Below are 21,356 nucleotides of genomic sequence, written 5' to 3' on the forward strand. Positions count from 1 at the left end.
AACCATCACACACACACACACACACACACACACACACACACATACACACACAAGGCACAGTGTGGCACCTATGTCTTTTGTTTTTTAACCATCTGGATCTAGGTTCAGTCCCACTGTGTGGCACCTTGGGCAAATCGCTTCTACTACAGTCTCAGGCCGACCAAAACCTTGTGAATGGATTTGTTAGATGGAAACTGAAAGAAGCATGTTGTGTCTATGTTTGTCCCACACCACTACCACCACCACTGCTGCTTGACAGCTAGTGCTGGTGTGTTTATGTCCTCTGTTACTTAGCAGTTTGGCCAAAGAGATCAGGCTTAAAAAGAAAATAAGTACTGGAGTTGATTAATTCGACTAAAATCTTTCAAAGCAGTACCCCAGCATGGCCCCACAGTCTAATGACCAGAACATGCAAAAGATAAATATATAGTGTGACAAGGCTGACCATTTGAATTACAGGCACAACAGAAACAGGAAGTAAGAGTGAGAGAAAGTTGTGGTGAAAGAGTACAGCAGGGTTTGCCACCATCCCCTGCCGAAGCCTTGTGGAGCTTTAGGTGTTTTCGCTCAATAAACACTCACAACGCCTGGTCTGGGAATCGAAACTGTGATCCTATGACCACGAGTCCACTGCCCTAACCACTGGGCCATTGTGCCTCCACATATAATACATAAATATATATACACACACATTTACATAAACATATATATATGTATTGAGAAGAAGCAGGAGACTGCACACATGATTGCTCTCTCTCATATGTACATAGAGAAAAAAAGGAGAGAGAAGCCTTGAATATGTGAAACAAATAGTAATAATTTAGTTAAGTGGAAGAGAAACATATAAATGAAAAATAGATGAGAGAATGAGAGATGGCGGGGTTGAGATGGAGTGTCAGAAATTTATCAAACTTCAGTAAAATATTTAGTTTTCATAAATGTATTTTTTCTCCCTTTATTACAGGATGAATTTGATTTTTATACCTTATCTTTTAATGCCAACATATATGTATTATCATTGATTTTCAATAAACTTTGTATAAATGGGAAAATTTTTTGAATATATAGTTCAGTGTTATTTTTGGCTTGTCTGGTCTAATAAATTCTATTGAATAGTAGAAGAGACATATAAAAGAAACAGCAATGTAATAACCTTTCACATAAGAATAAATATTACTAACCTAAGGAAAAGTAAAGAAAAATATACAGAAAATTTATTAACAAAAAACAAACAAACTATTAACTACCTAACTTTAATAAAATTATGTTACGATAAAATATTTACAAAAACAAATGACATAAAGAATAAAAAAAACTAATGAGGAAATATTTTTTTAAAATATACTTTAAAGATCTTTAAATGAGGATTGTAAAAATATATTTAAGAAATTAGTCAATAACAAAAGAAGTGTAAATGGAGAAAAATGCTGGAGATATCTTAAATTGAATGTAATAAATGAGATATGCCAAAGGTTTAGCAGGAAATTTTCTCCTTTGCAAGTTAAATATGGAAGAATTATTTTGATAAGAAGGAGGGAAAAAAAAGAGGTAAAAATAAAAAAAGAGAAAGCCTAAATCCTTGATTTTTCTGATGCCATCCTTTTCCTCCAAATGTCTTTATTTCCTTTTCAATTCTTAAACATTTTTTTTAAGCAGTTGCATTCTTTTAGCTTTGTGGATATTTCAGAGTTACTGACTACCACTGAGGTTGATGAAATCCCCTTCCTTGAAATTATTATATATATTTTATGGAAATAAAATGTAAAATATAATAGATTTCTTGTACAACATTTTAAATTGTAGTTTTAGATTGATTTATGATAATAGTTGTGAGCAAAGAAAGAAAACCATCACCTACAAATCTATTTTTCTGTAAAAGCTTCACTAGTCACTACTACTTGTGGAGCTTTTCTTTTATATACTTAGTAATAAACCATTTCTAAGATAATAATTTCTCTAACATGTAGACTGTTTGAATTTTTGTTAGTATAGCTTTGTGTTATATCAGAAGAAGGTTAGTAAAGAAACAGCAGATTAAATAGGCTTTATTTATATCTTTTTATTATAGAAGGGTGTGGGGTGTAGTGAGTAGAAGATACTTCAATATACGATTGAAAATTTGGGGGGGGGGGGTCTGTGTAAAGGATAAAGCAAACTTGATACCAGTAGGATTTGAACATAAAGAGATTAAATCAAATATTAATTTAAAACATTGGTAGAAGGTCTCACACTTTTGAGGAGAGATAGTCCATTGTATCAACTACAATACTTGCTTGGTACTTTATTTTAGTAATTTAGAGGATAGTTAGTACTGATGAACTTGTAGGCCCTCTCAGAATGATGCAATTGATATTCAGCTTACATCCAAACTAGCTGAATATCAATTGCATCATTCTGAGAGGGCCTACAAGTTCATCAGGAAAAACATTGCTGAGAGAAAATTCTAAAGAGAATCGGTTTTGAGAGGAAGTGTTAGCGGCACGATCTAGTAGTAATGATAATAGAAATAGAAACAAATGCATCTAGTGGGCTTGGTGGAAATGCTGCACAGTTATTAAGTTGGAGTAAGAGAAAAGTATGAACTAAATGTTGAAAAGTTTAACATGTGATGATATCTATGAGATGCTGGCTTTCTTCTTTTTTCTGCCCTATCAATACTAATCTGCCTGAAACTATCTCTGTTTTTATGATACAAAACCACCTGTTTTAGAATGTTTACAGTTGAATTAAAACATTCCATAATTTTATGTAAGAAACTTTGTGAAATTATATCTTAAGTATGGCATTAATGACAACAAAGTTATTTTCTAAATGATTATTTTCAAATTGAATCAAGAGTTATAGACAGTGCCATGTATTTCATTAAGAATATGGTCCTAAGTGAGCTGCCTTAGGGAAATACATAGATAAAATATCATGTAGTGACAGACAGAAACATCTTTGCATTTTGTTATTATATATGAACACTATGCTTTGTTATGCCATATTTCTGGAGTTTTACTAAATATACAATGAAATTGTTCAATGACAAATCATATTTCTAGTCTATTACGAAAAGCTAACATATTTTTATTTCTGCTTTTGAGAAAAATCTGAAATCCTTGCAAATAAATCATTGGTTTGTATATGTGTGTGCTCTCACATGCATACACATAAGTTGTGTGTGTGTGTGTGTGTGTGTGTGTGTGTGTGTGTGTGTGTGTGTGTGTGTGTGTGTGTGTGTGTGTGAGAGAGAGAGAGAGTAGAACAGTAATATAGAGTAGAGTAGTAATATAGTTACATGCAGTTAAATTATATGTCCAATCATAGAGTGGCCAATGGTTTTGCATCTATAAAGTTTAATGCTTTACGTATGCGAAACCATTAGTCAGTCTATGGCCAGACACATATCTAACTGCATGTAACTATGCACACACACACATACACCATGCCTAGCGTTCTTAACTTGATAGTGTCATTAAGGGTGCAGATGTGACAAATAGCATGTCATGCATATTTTTAAGCTTGGCAGAATCCATCCCTCTCCACATTTGACCTTAGTAGAGTTTTTTCCAGCCGAGTTAGGAAAGAGAACAGACCCAAATACTTAACACATTTGTTATTGACTGTGAGAGGATGAAAACCAAGGATTTACACACAGTACTTGTTTTAACATCTCTGCTAATTGGCTGCTGATACACCCCACCCCACACATAGATACATATATAAATACATATATATATATACATATACACACACACAATATCATATAGCTATATCTATTTGTGAATTCAGAGAAATATATACATAACAAACATAAACAAATAAACACACATAATACATATAGACAAACATGTATTATACATATATAACAACTTAATATGTAACCAGGATTTAGCAAAAAATATAGTTGAAAGATAAATTATATAAAGATATAATATATTGTAGATTATATAAAGTTATTAATACTTAAGAGACATCAAGAAAATCTTACTTTCATTTTGCTTTTGGTCGCTTATAGACCTGCGATACCAGGTCACATTAGGATGCGGCGTTCCACTTACATTGCAGACAAGGCTTATTGTATCCCCCTCTTTTGCAGTTTTATCTTTACTTGACATATCTGCGTTAAGTGTTGGCTGGACTGAAATTAAAAAAAACAAAAAACAAAGACGAACATTAAAATACTGGAAAAAAAAAAAAAAAACTAGCTTAAATTTTAGACAGCTGACCTAAGAAGATAATTCCAAATCCAACATCATTATCGTCACCTTCCATGATGGCATGAATTGGATGGTTTGACAGGAGCTGGCCAGGTAGACAACTACACCAGGCTACTGTGTCTGTTTTAGCATGGATTTTTATGGCTGGATGCCCTTCCTAACATCAACAACCCAGCAGAGTGGACTGAGTGGTTTTAAATCCAACAAGGCATATAAATTTGAATGCATCAGTTTACCTTAATGAAAATAGACATAACTTGCCCTTTAATTTTGAGTTACTTTTATTATGCATTTTTATTATATCAAAAGAAGTTGCTGTATGACAGTTGTCACTTCTAGAATTTTCTATGTATTTATCAGCCTATATTTAATATACTTTGTTAATTTAAATAATAAAGGTGGAGTGAATAACAAATAAACTTCTATTAACAAAGAAATATTGGAGAAAACTTTTGTCAGCAGTGTGAAATAAAAATTAAAACACTAATCTGAAATATTATTGCTATTGCTAAGTCTAAACTGACACCACATTTTGAGAAGAATACACTTGATTTATTGCTGTAAAACATGGGAATTCAAAGAGACATAAATCTCCACATTCAAAAATATGAAATGCTTTATTTTGTATGCCACCAAACAAATTATATATGTCGGTCCAGGTGTTATCAACTGGGAATATTTGATAAGACTATACAAGATAGGATATAATAATCTAAGAAGAGAGTGAGAATGAACAATTGCTATGCAGCTTTCATCCAAATTTTTCATTTAAACTTCAAGTTTGGAAAAGTAATTTAAAGTATGAATGACAGTCACAAGATCTACTGGAGGAACACATTACATCATAAAACAAATAAAAGATGAGAAATAGTATAATCTTGCATTGTCATGAATATATAAAAAAATGCATATAAATATATATATATATATATATATATATATATATATATATATATATATATATATATAGACACATACAAACATAAACATGTTTAGATCATCATCAACATCATTTAATGTATACATATACATAACTATATATGTATATATATATATATATATACACACACACACACACACACATATATATATATACATACACACACACACACACATATATATATATATGCACACACATGCACATACACATAAACAAACAATTCAAGAGATTTGTGACATGATTAATTATATTTTAGCATCATAATAAAACATATATTTTTGACAGTTGATTGGGTTGCAATGATATATCAGTAGTAGCAGTGAAGGGTTTGGAGTCAGCTGAATAGGTCAAATTCAAATACGATAGAATTTCATTTTTGTACAGACTTTGTAGAAAATATATTGGAAAATATGCATTAAGAATATTGCCAAGGTTTAGGAATGGGAAAAATGTCCCAATAAAAATGAACTGCTGCTGATGGTCTGAGATATTACATCATAATATACTGGACAGGATGGATGCCATTTATTCCCAGTCAGTTAAGAAAAAATGTTTCTTCTTATTGTTTATTTTTGTCATTAGATGGTCAGGAGAAGGGGCTTAGACTTTGCACATTCACTGAGCTTGGTGAAATTGTTATAGTTAATCTTCAAGTCCATACCACAAAAAAAAAAAAAAAATGGATGGAATTTCAGAGGGCTGATGTTTTGTAGAAGAATAGGAGACAATGATTTGTGGAATGTAGGGTGTAGTGAATACAATATGACAAGGAAACCTAGAAGCTTGTTTTAGCAGCACTGAGGGTTCAAGCTGTGTGCTGTCAATGTTTTGAAGGTAGTAGAATGTGATAATGTTTTGTTGGCATAGTGTAGTGAATGTGTTTTTTGATGTTGAAGGAGACAAGATTGGTATGACCATACTGGTTTATGCCTTTGAAGTCCCTGTTCTAGGAACCGGTGCAGATTTTTTGTGAATGTCTCGGTTGTATGTTTGTGACGCTTGCATATTGTTAGAGGTGACAACAAGTAGTTCATTGATGTATTTGTTACACCATTATTGTTGGAGTGTGGGGCAGAGAAAGTTACATTAAAACATGTTGCAGTAGTCCTGTCTGCTGAGAAGGTATAAATTCAAGAGGTGGAACCTATAGAGAGGTAATTATTTTCTTCTAAGACATGGTTGAAAACTTTGCTGGTGCAGAGGGAACAACACTTTGACACTGTTAGGGATGTAGCCTAGTTAGATGGAAGTAAGAGGTGGTGGTGAACTTTGTTGAGTGAAAAGAAAAAGTTCAGGGAGAAGCTTATTTAGTATGGGAAATATAGAGAAGCCAAATGGGAAGCAAAATCTGTAAGTTACCTATGCACGTATATAGTTTACAGGCCTATTATATTTGAGATGTGGTGGGGAAAGGAAGATTCCTCAAAGTTGGTAGAGAACGTTTTGACAAGAGATACAAAAGATAAGTTACAGTTTGGCAAATGAAAGAGCTTGCAGAGTGTGGGACACATAGAGACATCTTTTGCAGTTTGGATGATGGTCTTCTAGCGCTGGGTAAAGTTTATCCAGTTTTTAGGGGTGGAAAGTTTTCTCTAGACATTTTAGGCCATGTTCTTGCCAGAACTTCGATTGTGCAATCGTAAGTGAACCAGTGAGGCTGGAAATTTTGCATGTGAGTGGCAGTTACAGGAGCATGCATAAGAGGATAGGATAACTCACATGTCTCTTTGCTTCTCAAGTAACAGGCTTCAAACACACATGCTGCCAAAGAAATGGTGGGTCTCTAGTACATCAGTTGACTTAAAGTGCTATAGATTTGAGTGATGAGGTGTAAAAAAAGGTAAAATGACCATGAGATTGTACCCAGAAAGTTTTCTTCTGAGGCACAAATCTGGGCAAGGTTGTTTATGGAAGACCAGCAGTCACCCATGCATACCAACCTTCCCTCTGTATGCTATCAATAATATCCAAGAGAAAGGCAAAGGCTGATACAGTTTGGCACCAGTGATGTTGCAACTCATTTCTACAGCTGAGTGAACTGGAGTAGCATGGAATAAAGTGCCTTGCTCATGGTCTGGGAATCAAACATGCTACCTCATGATTGTGAGCCCGGCACTGTAATCACAGAGCCATGCACCTTCACTATGATGATGTGTTGGAGATTTATAACATGTAGATTTATGGTGGATAGTTGTGATAAAGCAGTGGTAGGATTACCTCCGTTATGAAGATGGTTATAGTTTGATACAGGTTGGATTTGCAGTGATGTAGAAGTTAAGTATGTTTGGAGTGTCTGTGCACTGGTTTTGTATATATGAGTAGGAGATGAAACTAATAGATGTAGTGAATAGAAGATTGGGAAAAATTCAATTTCAGTACTAGTGACATCAGTAGATGAAGGTGAGAGTCAAGAAGAGTGGATAGCATTGAGGTCACCAAGGGTAATTTGAGAGAAGTGACATGGATGTCATCACTGTATGAAAAGACATGTAAAAAGCTTTTCCAGAAAGCAGTTGAGGAAGCAAATGTATTTAGTAAAGCGGAGGAAGGATATTTGAGAAAAAAGTATGGGAGTTTCCACAGCAAATATCCAGTTGAAAAAGTTAAGTGGCAGAGAGAGGGGGGATATAGATATGCAGACATCAACTTTCAGTGTGAGATTTGAATGTAACCTTGAGAGTACAGATGGACTATGGATAAATATTAAGAGTATTAGTATGATGTCTCAGAGAAGAACTAGGATATGTGATTTCTGTTTGAGAAAGAGGCAATGTGCAGGTTGGATGAGAGTCCAAGGACATAAGAGAAGAGGGAGAACTGTCCAGTGGGTTTAGCTTTTATCCATCTAGTGAAATGTGAAGAGTGTTGATGCACTGTGAAGACATATTAAAGACCTGCATGAGCCTGGCCCAAGTAAGTGCAACAGACTGAAATCTCTCCAAGTCGTCTATGAGAAAGAAGCAGTGATAAACAGGAAGTGTGGGGGGGGGGGGATGATGAGGCTACCTCTCATCAAAAATATGTAAAGGGCTGTTTAAGGTATGTGCAATTAAGCAGCATTAAACAACAATCTCATAAACACCTGTCTTTAAAAAAAAGGGATCATTAGAAAAGAAAGGAGTGATCATAGAAACACACACACACACACACATATATATATATATATAAATATATATATATTAATGTATGTACATATGCACACACACACACACTTACTCACTCACTATACATTCAAACAACATTTTTTGTCTCCGGTATTTCACATAGTGATGGTAGTTGTTCTGTTGTACTGAATTATTTTATAGTTGTACCATGTTATTTTATGCTCTTCTTCCAAATATTTGACATTAATTTATTTCCACATCAGAGTTTTAATTAACTCACTGAAAGATTTTGGTCAAGTGAGTTATTATACACTGATTAATGTGTTTGAAGAGCTGAGAAAAGCCCAACTAACCTGTCACTCCCACTGCCATCCAACTTCTCTGCAGAGTGAAAACAGGAAGTGTTTCTTTTCTATGTAGTTAAAATATTAGTTTTAAGGTCTAGAAGATCACAGAACTTACAACCCATTTTATTTTTTTCACAAATTTATTTTCTATATTTCAACTTTAATTTATTTTTTAAACTTCTTCTAGAGATTGTACGGACAGTGAAATATCATGTCATAACTACTGCATATGTTTACTTGTGTTTCTATCTAATATCTTGTTCCAAATATTAATTTATTTCCTTGCTGGAGTTTTAATTCAGATTTTGGCCAAGAGAGTTGCTCTACTACACTAACCCACATGTTTGAAGAGTTGAATCCAAGTTTATTCCATAGACATGATACTTCTAAGGCTTCTTCTCACCCATTCACATCTAGTAACTTTGTGCTTCCCATTAAATAACATTATAATATCTGCTATGTCTTATCCCCCAAACCCCATGCTATATACATACCTTGGTTCTTCCGATGAAGAACTGGTTTCCTTTGGAATTCTTCTCTATCAGCCTAGGAGGTCATATAAACATCATGAAAAGCTCTTGTCTCCTCCAAGTAAATAGTAGTAATTCTCATACATATACAGCAAGTATAAACTCCTTCAGCATCTCCTTTCATTAGAAGCTTGACTTGCAAGAATCAACAGCTAAATCTCACTTAAATTGACCTCATCATAGGATGGGCACAACAGGAAGAACTTTGATCAGAGGTTTGTTCAATCAGAATAGATCTAGGCTAAACCACAATCGCCATCACCACCCCACATATTTCACATTACATTTTATTAAAGACTAGAGAAAACGTGTTTGCTGTATGCAGAGAAATGAAATAAAACTTCCTATTTAGATATAAATGTAAATTTTAACAATGAAACTATTCATCTATTAATGCCTACAGTTTGATAAGTAGTATTGAGAATGGCATAATTGAAAAATAATTTGCTGTTTTGATATGCTATGATTTCTAGTATTCTACCTATTAATGATATTTAACATGTATTACAATACATAATAAAATGACTAAGATATCGTTGCAGTTGTTGAATTCTAAAATACCTCCTTTATATTCAAATACACAGTACTTAGGAACATATGTATGCTTCTTAACAAGTGCTAGATAAGATCAAAATAGATGATTCTGATGTGAACTTTAATGACTATTTAAAAACAAATAATGTAATTGCTATATTTCATACTTCTAAATGCAAATTTCACAAAAGGAAATATATATTAGTTTCAAGATGAAAATCATAAATATATGCATGCGCGTGCGTGTGTGTGTCTGCATGCGTAAAAGTACAATATAAATGTTTAATGTTGTATTTGTATTAATTATTCTTACACAGTATTTCATAAATACAACTTAAGGCAAAATAAGGCAGCAGAACTGTCATTAGAAGCCAAATCTTGCAACTGTTGTATACAAGACAACTATGTTACTGTTACATCAAAGTGTTCCTGAATAACTTAAAATATTAAATTAGCATTTAGCACTTATAAACAATTCGATGGCTTAACTAAAAGTATTTACCGACTTTTGTACTATAAGAGTACTGCAAATAATTTTATAAAGTCGTTCAACCACCAGCAGACAATCTGCTCAAACATTGAATTTAGCACAGTCTTTTTTACACACACACACACACACACACACACCTATAATTAGCTTTGCAGTCTGCAGCACTATGACTTAAGTATTACTGGATGTGATATATCTCAATTTTGCAAAGGCCTTTGATATGATTGATCATGGGATGATAAGCCACATGTTGTAAAGGCTCAACGTAATTGGAAAACAAAGAGAGTGGTTACATGGCTTCTGAGAAGCAAAAGCTGGGCTGTAGTAACCAATGGAGCCCTCTCCAAGGAAACATTAATTGTGAATATAGTACCTCAGGGAACTCTCTTGGGGGTTGTTGCTGTTTGTGATGACCCTCTCAGACATGTCATTAGTCATGCAGGTAGCTAGTCTTACTAGCTATGCTAATGGCACAAAAACAGCACAAAATCTTATAAATGTATTTGGTAGATGGAAAGTGAAAGATAACTGTTGTGTTTTGGGGAAGGGCTATGTGCACAGATGCCTATATTCACTTGTTCCTTACAGAAGCAGAATAAACTCACACTTCACAAAGTGTAACTCAAAATTTCATGTAGACAATCATGCAACAGAAGTGAAACTTTCTAACAATACAATGGTTTATAAATGTTTATAAATGGTGCAGCAATAATACTTTGGTGACTTATCAAATAAACCTATAAAGTTGGTGGGACAAAGTGGTGTAATATTTTAGATTTAATGGAATCTGTAGAATAATATGACTGACCACTGATGAAAAATTATATTAACATTAAAATGAGTAAAAGAAAAATATAACTGTGTAACATAATTTATATATATATATATATATATATATATGCAAACACACACACACAAAGTAATAGACATAAAAATTGCAGCAGAGACTGAAAAAATTCCTTTTAGAAATAACTTTTTTTTTAGAAATTTTAGAAAGAATTTATGAAAACAAAGTCGTAAAAAATAAAAAAAATAGGATGAATGAGTACCATAAAACAAATAGATAAGCTTGCTATAATGGCAAGTAAGAGCTGAGTAAGATAAAGAAGAGGAGAAAAGAGATAGCATAACGCTGGACAGATGAGAGTTAAACATTAGTATGCTGTTTGCTATATTAATACCTTGTAAGTATATATATATATATATATATATATATATATATATAGTTATACACACACACACACAAATATATATACATAGATATCCATACATAAAAAACATAATGCACCGGTATAGCTTTGCATGGTACGTTTGTAAGGTGTCTTCTACTATAGCCATGGGCCAACGAAAGCCTTGTGAGTGAATTTAGTAGATGGAAATTGAAAGAAGCAGATCGTGTGTGTGTGTGTGTGTGTGTGTGTGTGTGTGTGTATGTGTCTCCTTGTCATTGTAATACATGCTGTGTCATTCATTACTAATATTCAGCAAGAACATGTCTAGCCCTAGGGAAGTATTACCTTGGTTGGAAACAGGTAAGAGTAGGTGAACAGGTAGGGCATCCAGCTGTAGAAAATCTGCCTCAATAAACTCCAGCCAACCCTTGCAAGCATGGAAAATGGATTTGATGATGATGATAATGATGAAGATTATTTATATCATCATCATCATCATCATCATCGTTTAACGTCCGCTTTCCATGCTAGCATGGGTTGGACGATTTGACTGAGGACTGGTGAAACCGGATGGCAACACCAGGCTCCAGTCTGATTTGGCAGAGTTTCTACAGCTGGATGCCCTTCCTAACGCCAACCACTCAGAGAGTGTAGTGGGTGCTTTTACGTGTCACCCGCACGAAAACGGCCATGCTCGAAATGGTGTCTTTTATGTGCCACCCGCACAAGCCAGTCCAGGGGCACTGGCAACGATCTCGCTCGAAAATCCTACAGGATCCAGTCAGGCGGTACTGGCAACGGCCACGCTCAAAATGGTGCATCTCATGTGCCATCCGCACAAGAACCAGTCCAGGGGCACTGGCAACGATCTTACTTGGCTTGCCGGGTCTTCTCACGCACAGCACATTTCCAAAGGTCTCGGTCAGTAGTCATCGCCTCGGTGAGGCCTAATGTACGAAGGTCTTGCCTCACCACCTCAGCCCAGGTCTTCCTGGGCCTACCTCTTCCACGGGTTCCCTCAACTGTTAGGGTGTGGCACTTTTTCACGCAGCTATCCTCCTCCATTCTCACCACATGTCCATACCAGCGCAATCGTCTCTCTTGCACGCCACAACTGATATATATATATATATATATGTATATATATATATATATATATATATATATATATATACACGTACACTCATGTGTATACACATACATATATAGGATGGAGGGTAGGAATGATTAGAAAGAGAAACCTGCAGATGTTTTCTACTTTGTGTGGCATCATGAAAACAAAATCAAAGAAGAATATAATTTGAAAAGCATATTAGGACACAGAAGAAAAGGCAATTTAAATTTGGCTCAGTACCTTCAAGAAATAATAATAATAATCTTTTCTACTAAAGGCAAAGGCCTGAAATTTTTGTGGAGGAGACTAGTTGATTACATTGACCCCAGAATTTCCCTAGTACTTAATTTATTGACCCCAAAAGGATGAATAGCAACGTCGACCTGGGTGGAATTTGAACCCAGAACGTAAAGATGTATGAAATCTCGTTAAGCATTTTGCTCTACATGCTAATAAGTCTGCTAGCTAACCACTTTGTTGTTGATGATGATGATGATGTTGTTGTTGTTGATGATGATAATCCTGTGGGATGCAATGATTCAGTGTGACCATCAGATTAGACATCGGAAACTTGACGTTGTGGGGAGCAAAAAAGAAAAAAAAACCTGCATGATAATCAACATAGCATGTCCCAATGACAATAGGATCAAAGAGAAGGAAGAAAAAAACGGAACAACTATGTCAATTTGAAGTGAGAAATATGCAGGTTGTGGGCAATGAAGAGAGTGGATGTGATACCAGTAGTAATTGGATGCTTGGAAGTATCAGCACTCAACTACCAACATGACTCAAAAAGATTGGTACAAATGTAAAGATAGAACACCTACAAAAGTCATCACTGCTTGGAACTGCAAGAGTTCTACACAGGGTTCTTAAAGCATGATTAGTAAACAAGTGACACCTTAGTCTGCTGGCTGTGGGCAGCTGTCACTTTCCATCATACCCAGCAAAATAAACTGACAGTTGAAATCAAATAATAACAATAATAATAATCCTTTTGTTATAGGCACAAAGCCTGAAATTTGGGGGAGGGGGACATTCAATTACATCGACTCCAGTACTCAACTGGTACTTAATTTATTGATCCCGAAAGGATGAAAGGTAAAGTTGACCTCGGCGCAATTTGAACTCAGAACGTAAAGACAGACGAACTGCTGCTAAGCATTTTATCCAGCATGCTAACAATTCTGCCAAATAATAATAATAATAATAATAATAATATTGGTTTCAAATTCTAGCAAAAGTCCAGCATATCAATATTCTTTGAAAGAGCCAGCCCTCTTTCGTAAAATATATTGTTGGAATGTGAATCTATGAACCTGACTTGATAAACAGCAGTGGATTTTCTACCTTTGTGTTCATTTCCCATGCAAAAGAGGTCACCAATGTTACACTTCCTATATTCTTAACCTTAACAAGCAACAGGTTGCAAGTTAACACAAAAGCGACATAATCCAATTGCACCACAAGTGCATCATGCAACCTTTTAGTTAGATTCAAAGGTTGACTAAGTGCACTCTTACTGCCATGGTAAACCTGCAGGAAATGGTAGCTGTATCAGTGTAATACCAGTTCAAAAATAAAGAAGCCAGTATGAGACCTGAATACAAAAGCAACAACCTTATTGACGATGGCTTGTAGATCAGTATAAATGTTTTATATACTTATCGCAGTACTTTACTTCCTTCTAGCATTTGAATTTTAAAATTAGCTTGAATCAAACTATACAACAATGAATCTAACATCAAGGAACAAACATTTGCTTTAAGAAATCATACAAATGTCCAAGTTTGTAAAACTTCAAGCTAATTCTAGCAGGGGAAAAGTATGCACTATGGGAGAAAAATCACAGCAGATATCTGGATATCATGACAAAGCTATCCTCTTCAGAGATGATGATGTTAAAATACTGCAACCTTATTCATTCCCAGTTGTCTTTCCTTTGATGTTCTCTAAAGAGAATCTGGGGTGTAGTTGAAAAAAGTGTGTTCCCAAAATATACTCCATTCTAATAGTTCAAGAGATCAATTTTGTCAGAAGTCTGTATTCTTGTGATCTATTTTAGTTCACAACAGTAATATTGATTACAGTCAGTGCTACCTATAATAGTCAATAACATTGTTAATGTACTTTGGTCTCTTGAGGAATACTAGACTTAGGAGACTGGTGCAAGTAAGCACATGATTGCTTTTGCTTTTACTTGAAAGATTGCTACTGGTTCAATTGAAGAATATTTTCACTCATTACAGAAGAGGGAGACAGAAGGAAAAATAAGATAAAATGAAATAAAAATGGAAAAGGGAATGTTAAAAATAAAGAAAGAACATTGTTAACTTGTAGACTTTCAGCTGTCACAAGCTAGAAACTGACATTCTTGTAAAGATAGCATGTCCTCATTTTGACTCAGATAAACAGCAGAATGTCAAAACACATGTTTTCAAAATATGTTAAAAATGAGTGTTTTCTGGAGATGGATCAAACAAACAATTGAGCGGAGATTTTATACATCAAATATCAATACCATCAACAAAAACAAAATAATCAAATAATCCAATGTAAGAGCTCCTGATAAACCATTTGATTTGCTGAAATAGTAACTAATTTTCTGCAAAAATCACAGTTCATTTTTTTAAAACAGAGGGGCATATTGGAATATGTTGTCCTAAATGTAATATGCTGCACAATAAAACAAGTTATTAAGTCTAACATAATTGGTTAAAGCTTTTACTTGATTAAAGCTGAGTGAGCAATTTTTTTTCCTATTTTATGGTAGGGCAAACAACACCCAAAATTTATTTTATTTTCATAGGGTGAAGGGGCCTGTTAAACTGATGAGTGGAAGTTTGAGTTACCTCAAATCAGAGACCTAACTGGAGTGCACCCGATAGGGAACTCTCTAAAGTGAACTCTTTAATTTTAAGACTGAGTATTGATTATTTGGTGAAGCTTTTTCTATCAGGTTGAGTGGTCTTATAAATGCTTCCTGATTGATCTGAGTGGTGGTTATAATATTTAGAGGTGTAATTGAAGATAATGCATACAGCTTCAGCTGACTAAAGATTAGAATATGTACAGTGTTAGATGGCTAAACCTAACTTCAAGTCTTGCTATCAGCTGTGTTTTCCACATACCTGTATCAAGAAATTTACTACAATGGTGCCATGTAGAGTATTTGGTCATATTACTGCAGAATAATCAATAACATTTGTAAAATACCCCAACTGAAAAAGCCTTTATGTAGTCATTTGACTGGCAAGAAATTGCAGCCAAATACCCCTCGGAATGGCTCCAACCATCTTAAATAAAAGGAATGAATAACACTGCTCTAAATACCTTATTTCTGCAAAAAGAGAAGATGATCATGACTGGAAAGCCTTTGATCATAGGTATCTTTGATCAGAGTTGACCTGGGGCTAAACATCACATTGATCCACACCTCTATGAAACAGATGTAAAGTTCTCTCTCCAATACATGATACACAAATTGATTAGAATAATCTAAGTAGGAGTAGTAGTAGCAGGTAATTGAACTGAAATTGATTCAAGAAATTAATTAATATGATGGTAGAGTGAACAGAACAATGTTCTGATGAACAAATGAATTCATCAGAATTTGGTTTGGTTAAATATAAATAATTTTGTAGATTTATCAATATCTAGCTGTCATGATACAACTAGAAATATAAATCCAGATCATGAGAATAAATATGATGATGATAATAATATTGCTTTTGATGATATATTTAGCATCTGAAAAAATTATAGTTGAGAAAGAAATTCAAAATTTTACATCTTTAATTAAAATGTCAGCTGTTTTGGTAGAGAGCAGATATTGAAGAAGAAACTAAAGAGATTGATGAAGGGAATTCTTTCAAGAAATCTGTAAAAATTTGCATCGGCTCTAAGACCTGATTAAAATAGTGGGGTATTTCTTTCATATTAAGAACTAACATGTGATGTGATACAGGATAATTATTATCACCTTTACACATGCCACTGTGCTAATAACAGTATAAATGGAGGTCTTTGATTGATTCCAATATTTTCAACATCAGAAATAACAATAACAGTTAAATATGGTGATTAGGGAAAATATTAGGAGTTAGTTAACATTGTTCTCCAGACTGAGAAAGAAAGGAAGATAACTCTGCAGTTTTTTGCTTCTTTACCTGTCATCAGCAGAAGTATAACCATCCTTGGTATACAGTTTAACTAGCAAAATGAGTCGCTCCAAAAATGTGCAAACTTTTGGAAGTTGGGGAAAATAAATAATTTTCTATTTAACTATTATGATGTTAATCAATTTTTTCTTTATTATGTTTATTTAAAGTTTATTGTTTTTACTCAGAGTCACATTACATGTGAAATGGGCATTGTTATCATAAACAAAAGATAAATGAACAAAGATAGAGAACTAAAATTTTGGACTTAAAGAATGCATCACTTTTACTTTTGGCTAAAACTTCAATTATTGATGGAATATTTTTTTTTTCTTTCATTTTAGTTATAAAACCTGAAGAAAGAAGCCAAGTAAAGGTGAAAATAAGAAACAGCTACAACGGAAACTGCTTGGAGCTTAGCCATAGCTTTTAGTCCTATGTACCTATTGTTTTTAACCTCTGACTAGAGCTAGAAGGCCAAGCACAAAAAAATTTTGTGTGTGGGTGTTTATAGATATACACTCATACATATATAAGACCTTATTGTATAAAATGCTCAGATACACATTTGTGTATATGAGTGCTCACACACATATATTAAATACACTTATATGTGTTAATACAGATTTATACACAGGAATGTAAATCGGTATGTGTGTGTGTGTGTGTGTGTGTGCATGCAAACAATACAGAAAGTGGACATAAAATGATGATGATGATGATGTGCGTGTGTGTGTGTGTATGTATGTATATATATATATATATATATATATATATATATATTTATATATATATATTTATATATATATATGCATACATGTATGTAAGTAAATGCGTATATGACAATGGCAAAAAAATCTCATGTCCACTCAGATTACTAAGATATATATAAGTAAAGAAAGAAAAGGAAAATAAGTAAGGGTTATGAGTTGTTTGTCTTAAACTGGAGGAATGCCAAATCATCAGTTCTTGGCTGAGGCCTTTGGATTTTGGTTGGGATACTTTGATGTATTTCGGAAGAAACTAATTACCTGAAGGCCTTCTTCCAATCAGCATTAACTTTATTCTTTATCTTGTTAAGTTCTTTGCATTTTGCATCACATTTCTTTTTTAAAGTTTGTTCTGTTTGTTACATTTTTGCTTATTTCACCTAGTTTTAGTAGTAGTATGGCAACTATGCATTTAAAATCCTGGACTTGTGACCCATAAGTCATAAGTTGTTAATCAGCTGTAGGCACCGTACTTATCTTACTTCACTAAACATAGATACACTTGTGTTCCATGGGCGACCTTAGAAGCAGTTACAATTCTATGAAGAGAAAGAAGTGTATGACATAATACATGATGTTTACATATTAATTATTATCTCGTAATTTAATCTGGAGGAAAACGGTAGTTTCAAACCTTTCCATGTTTTCATAGAAAAGGTGATAGAAATAAGTGGTTTGAGTTAATATTCTTGGTGTTCAGCTCAGGTTCCTTATAAGAGAAAACCTTGATGGAGAATTGGGTAAAAGGGAATTGCCTAGCATTTAGTGAGTCATGGTTGCAGTAATGGGAAATGAGGCCGCTGAAATTATAAGGTTTGGGATGAGAAATCAGTAATCTCTCAGAACAGAAAATATTGTAGAAGCAATCAAAGTAAAACATGACAGAAACAGCTTGGTAATGAGGTAGTTAGCCTCTATTGGATAACGATCAGTTACATTTGCATAAAGTCACAAATTTAAAATAGAGTTGGGTTATAATTGAGTAAATCAACTTCTAATACAATACTAGTCTGCATTCTATGACTGAAAATGAATGGAAAACAAAGATGATAGAAGAATTTGAACACAAAACTTAAAGGGATGTAACTAAACGTTGGAGAAGAATTGTAATTCATTATATATATATATATATATATATATACTAGCAGCTAAGCCTGGTTTCACCCGGTCAGTTTGGAAGATATGGCTATAAAACCTGCTCTGTGTAAGCATTCAACTTGTTTGGGCATGCTTACGTTAAAAAACAATTTTAGAAGGACTTTTTTCGGTCAAAATGCTGAAAATAACTGACCAACAAAAAAAAACAAAACAAAAGAACACCAACCAAGATTCAACCAAATCAAAAAATAAACCCAAATACTAAGTCATATCTTTCACAGATGACTGGAAACAACATCATGCTTATTTACAGCTAACATGTGATGTTAAGACACGAGTACACAGAAACAGATACACAGACAGATATACATGAGGGTTCAATTCCTTAATCAACAAAATTACTTGTACAATGAAGAAGCATGTAAGTGGCTGGGTGTTCAACAGACATGTCTCCTTAGTACAGTCATGAGACAGAATCAGATCGACAAAATATGTGATAATGCAATATCTTGATATAATCCATCTAATAAGCTTCTGTAGAGTTCAGAGTTTCCATCTCCCTAATTTCACTTGCAAGGTATGGGCCAACTTAAGAGTATAGAAAATTACACTGCTAGTCAGAGTGATGACACCCGGGACTTATTAATTATGAAGCTAATGCAGATATACATATTTACACATACACACACAAGCACATAAATATATTTTTCTAATGTAGGCACAAAGCCTGAAATTATTTTATCAACCCCACAAGGATGAAAGGCAAAGTCAACCTCAGTAGCATTTGAACTCAGAACATAAAGTTGAAATTCTGCTAAACATTTTGTTTGGCATAGTAACATTTCTGCCAGCTCACGGTCTTACACATGTGCATTAATACTATATGTATACAGTTTGAACTGCATAGTAAAGTGCTTTTTACTTTTACTATAATTTGTAGTCTAGGTCAATACCATATGTCACATCTTATTTAAAGTAATTTTTTTTATAATTTCTATATATTTTTGGTGGTTTTCTGTATTATATTTTGATATAACTTTATTGAGATAGGTAGTCTTATTCCTGTATCACACAATACTACAGACATGTGAATAGAACTTTGAAATATATGATAGCATATTTGATAAGAACTTCCATTAAAACAGTTTCAGTGTTTCTATCTGTATAAATAAATGTATGTACTGTACACACATGCATATGTGCATGCATACACATACACACACACACACACATGCACACACAGAACACTATAATGGTAATTATGGTCAACACAGGGACTGTAATACACAGAATAAAGAGGGTTCAAGACTACATAAGTACTATAATATAAATGACCAAATGTTTTGCAAAATAAGCTTCAGGAAAGTAGTCAGTCATCTGATCACCTAAATCAGAGGTCAAATCAACTTCATATTCACCAAACAGTGAAATAGACAAACAGCTGTGAATATTCAGTTTCTTCCTTCAGGAGAAAAATATTCTCTTCAACATAGGCTTAAGATTAATGACAAGATTAAGAACTACAGAAACCTGTAGACATAATTTGGAGAAGGAGCATATGGAAGCTGAAAATACTCCAGCCAGATGTAGGCCCATAGAAATATATGGTTACAGATATGTTGAGAAGAAAGATGCAAAAGTGACCTATTACATAGAAGGCAATTGAAAGTGTCTACAAGACAATTTGCTGCATGTTGCAAGCCAAACGTGTGGATGGAGCACGTTTCATCCTATCATGAAGTGACCTGAAAGCTAAGAGACAAGCTACAGAATAATATAAGAAAGTGAGTAGTAAGGAACAATATAAGGTAACTAGAAGGGCTCATAGAAAATTTACATCAGGTGAGTTTAGTAAAGAGAAAAATATAAAGTAAAAGATTTGCCAATGAACTGTGAAGGGAAGAAATATGTGAGGCATTCTGAATTACAAAACAATGTGTTGGTATGAATCAGGATATTGTAAGTGCAAAATATATATGAAATTACATAAGACAATTGCCTTCATAAATGTTGAGAAGAAATGCTACTAAGAGTGAGAAGTAAAGAACAAGACTACCTCAAGTAGACCCAACATATGACTTAATATTGAAATTAGCAGCTACATATTTGAAATGGGCATTAAGAATATAAAAGCTTGGAAAATAGTTGTTCAATCTGGGATAGTTGAGGAGGTGTTTAAAATATTTGCTGAAGTAGGACATGCACTAGTCATTTGCTTATTCAACCAAATAATACGGCAAGGAGGCATTCCCAATAACCAGTGTAATAGTATTATTAGAAGCTGCTATATCTATATAAGTGATGCTTTGCAAAGAGCAAGTACGGAAAGATCAAACTGAACCAAGCTGGTCCAGTTATAGCATAAAGAGTTATAACACAACGTTTTGGAAGAAAATTAGTTGAGATGTGATGCAATTAAAGTTTGTGTAAGGGTAGGGTACCACTGCTTCTTATTTTCCTAGTGAGACAGCCACAAATTTTCTCTGTAAAGATCAGACAATTAGTCCTAGCTTGCCAGGCATACAGTGTACTCAGTGTAAACCAAGGGTGAACAACAAATACAGTGGGACCCAAGCAAACTTGCAGAAATGACTTTGTAATTAGTGGTTACACAAGAGTAGTTAACAGGAAGAGCACACATAAAATAAAGTCTTTCAAATGCTTAGATAGCTCTCAAGAAATAGTTGATAGAGTCTGTTATATAAAAAAACATAATTAGCAGGGAAACAATGTGTTTTAGAAGCACAGATGCCAGAGCAAGAACAGGGTAGGAAAATTTCAAAGAAACAGTACTTCTATTAGCTACAAATGTGATTTTCTCTTTCAAGGAAGGGTAGACTGTATGATGTGTTTGTATGAAGAGAAACACTGGTATTGAATGAAAAAGTGCAAAGG

The 21,356-nt window shown here is 33.9% G+C and overlaps 1 protein-coding gene across 7 annotated transcripts in view; it reads right to left on the minus strand.

Moving 5' to 3' along the window:
- Positions 1 to 21,356, minus strand: part of LOC106882996 (opioid-binding protein/cell adhesion molecule) — a 794,708-nt gene that overhangs the window by 112,162 nt on the left and 661,190 nt on the right. For all 7 annotated transcript variants that reach the window (XM_089350587.1, XM_089350588.1, XM_089350586.1 and 4 more), the window contains one exon: positions 3,974 to 4,123. In XM_089350587.1, the coding sequence (XP_089206713.1) occupies positions 3,974 to 4,123 (150 nt within the window). The remainder of the gene's footprint in view (positions 1 to 3,973; positions 4,124 to 21,356) is intronic.

The sequence above is a fragment of the Octopus bimaculoides genome, chromosome 4, assembly GCF_046866305.1.
Source record: "Octopus bimaculoides isolate indiv1 chromosome 4, ASM4686630v1, whole genome shotgun sequence".
Taxonomy (NCBI): Eukaryota; Metazoa; Mollusca; class Cephalopoda; order Octopoda; family Octopodidae; genus Octopus; species Octopus bimaculoides.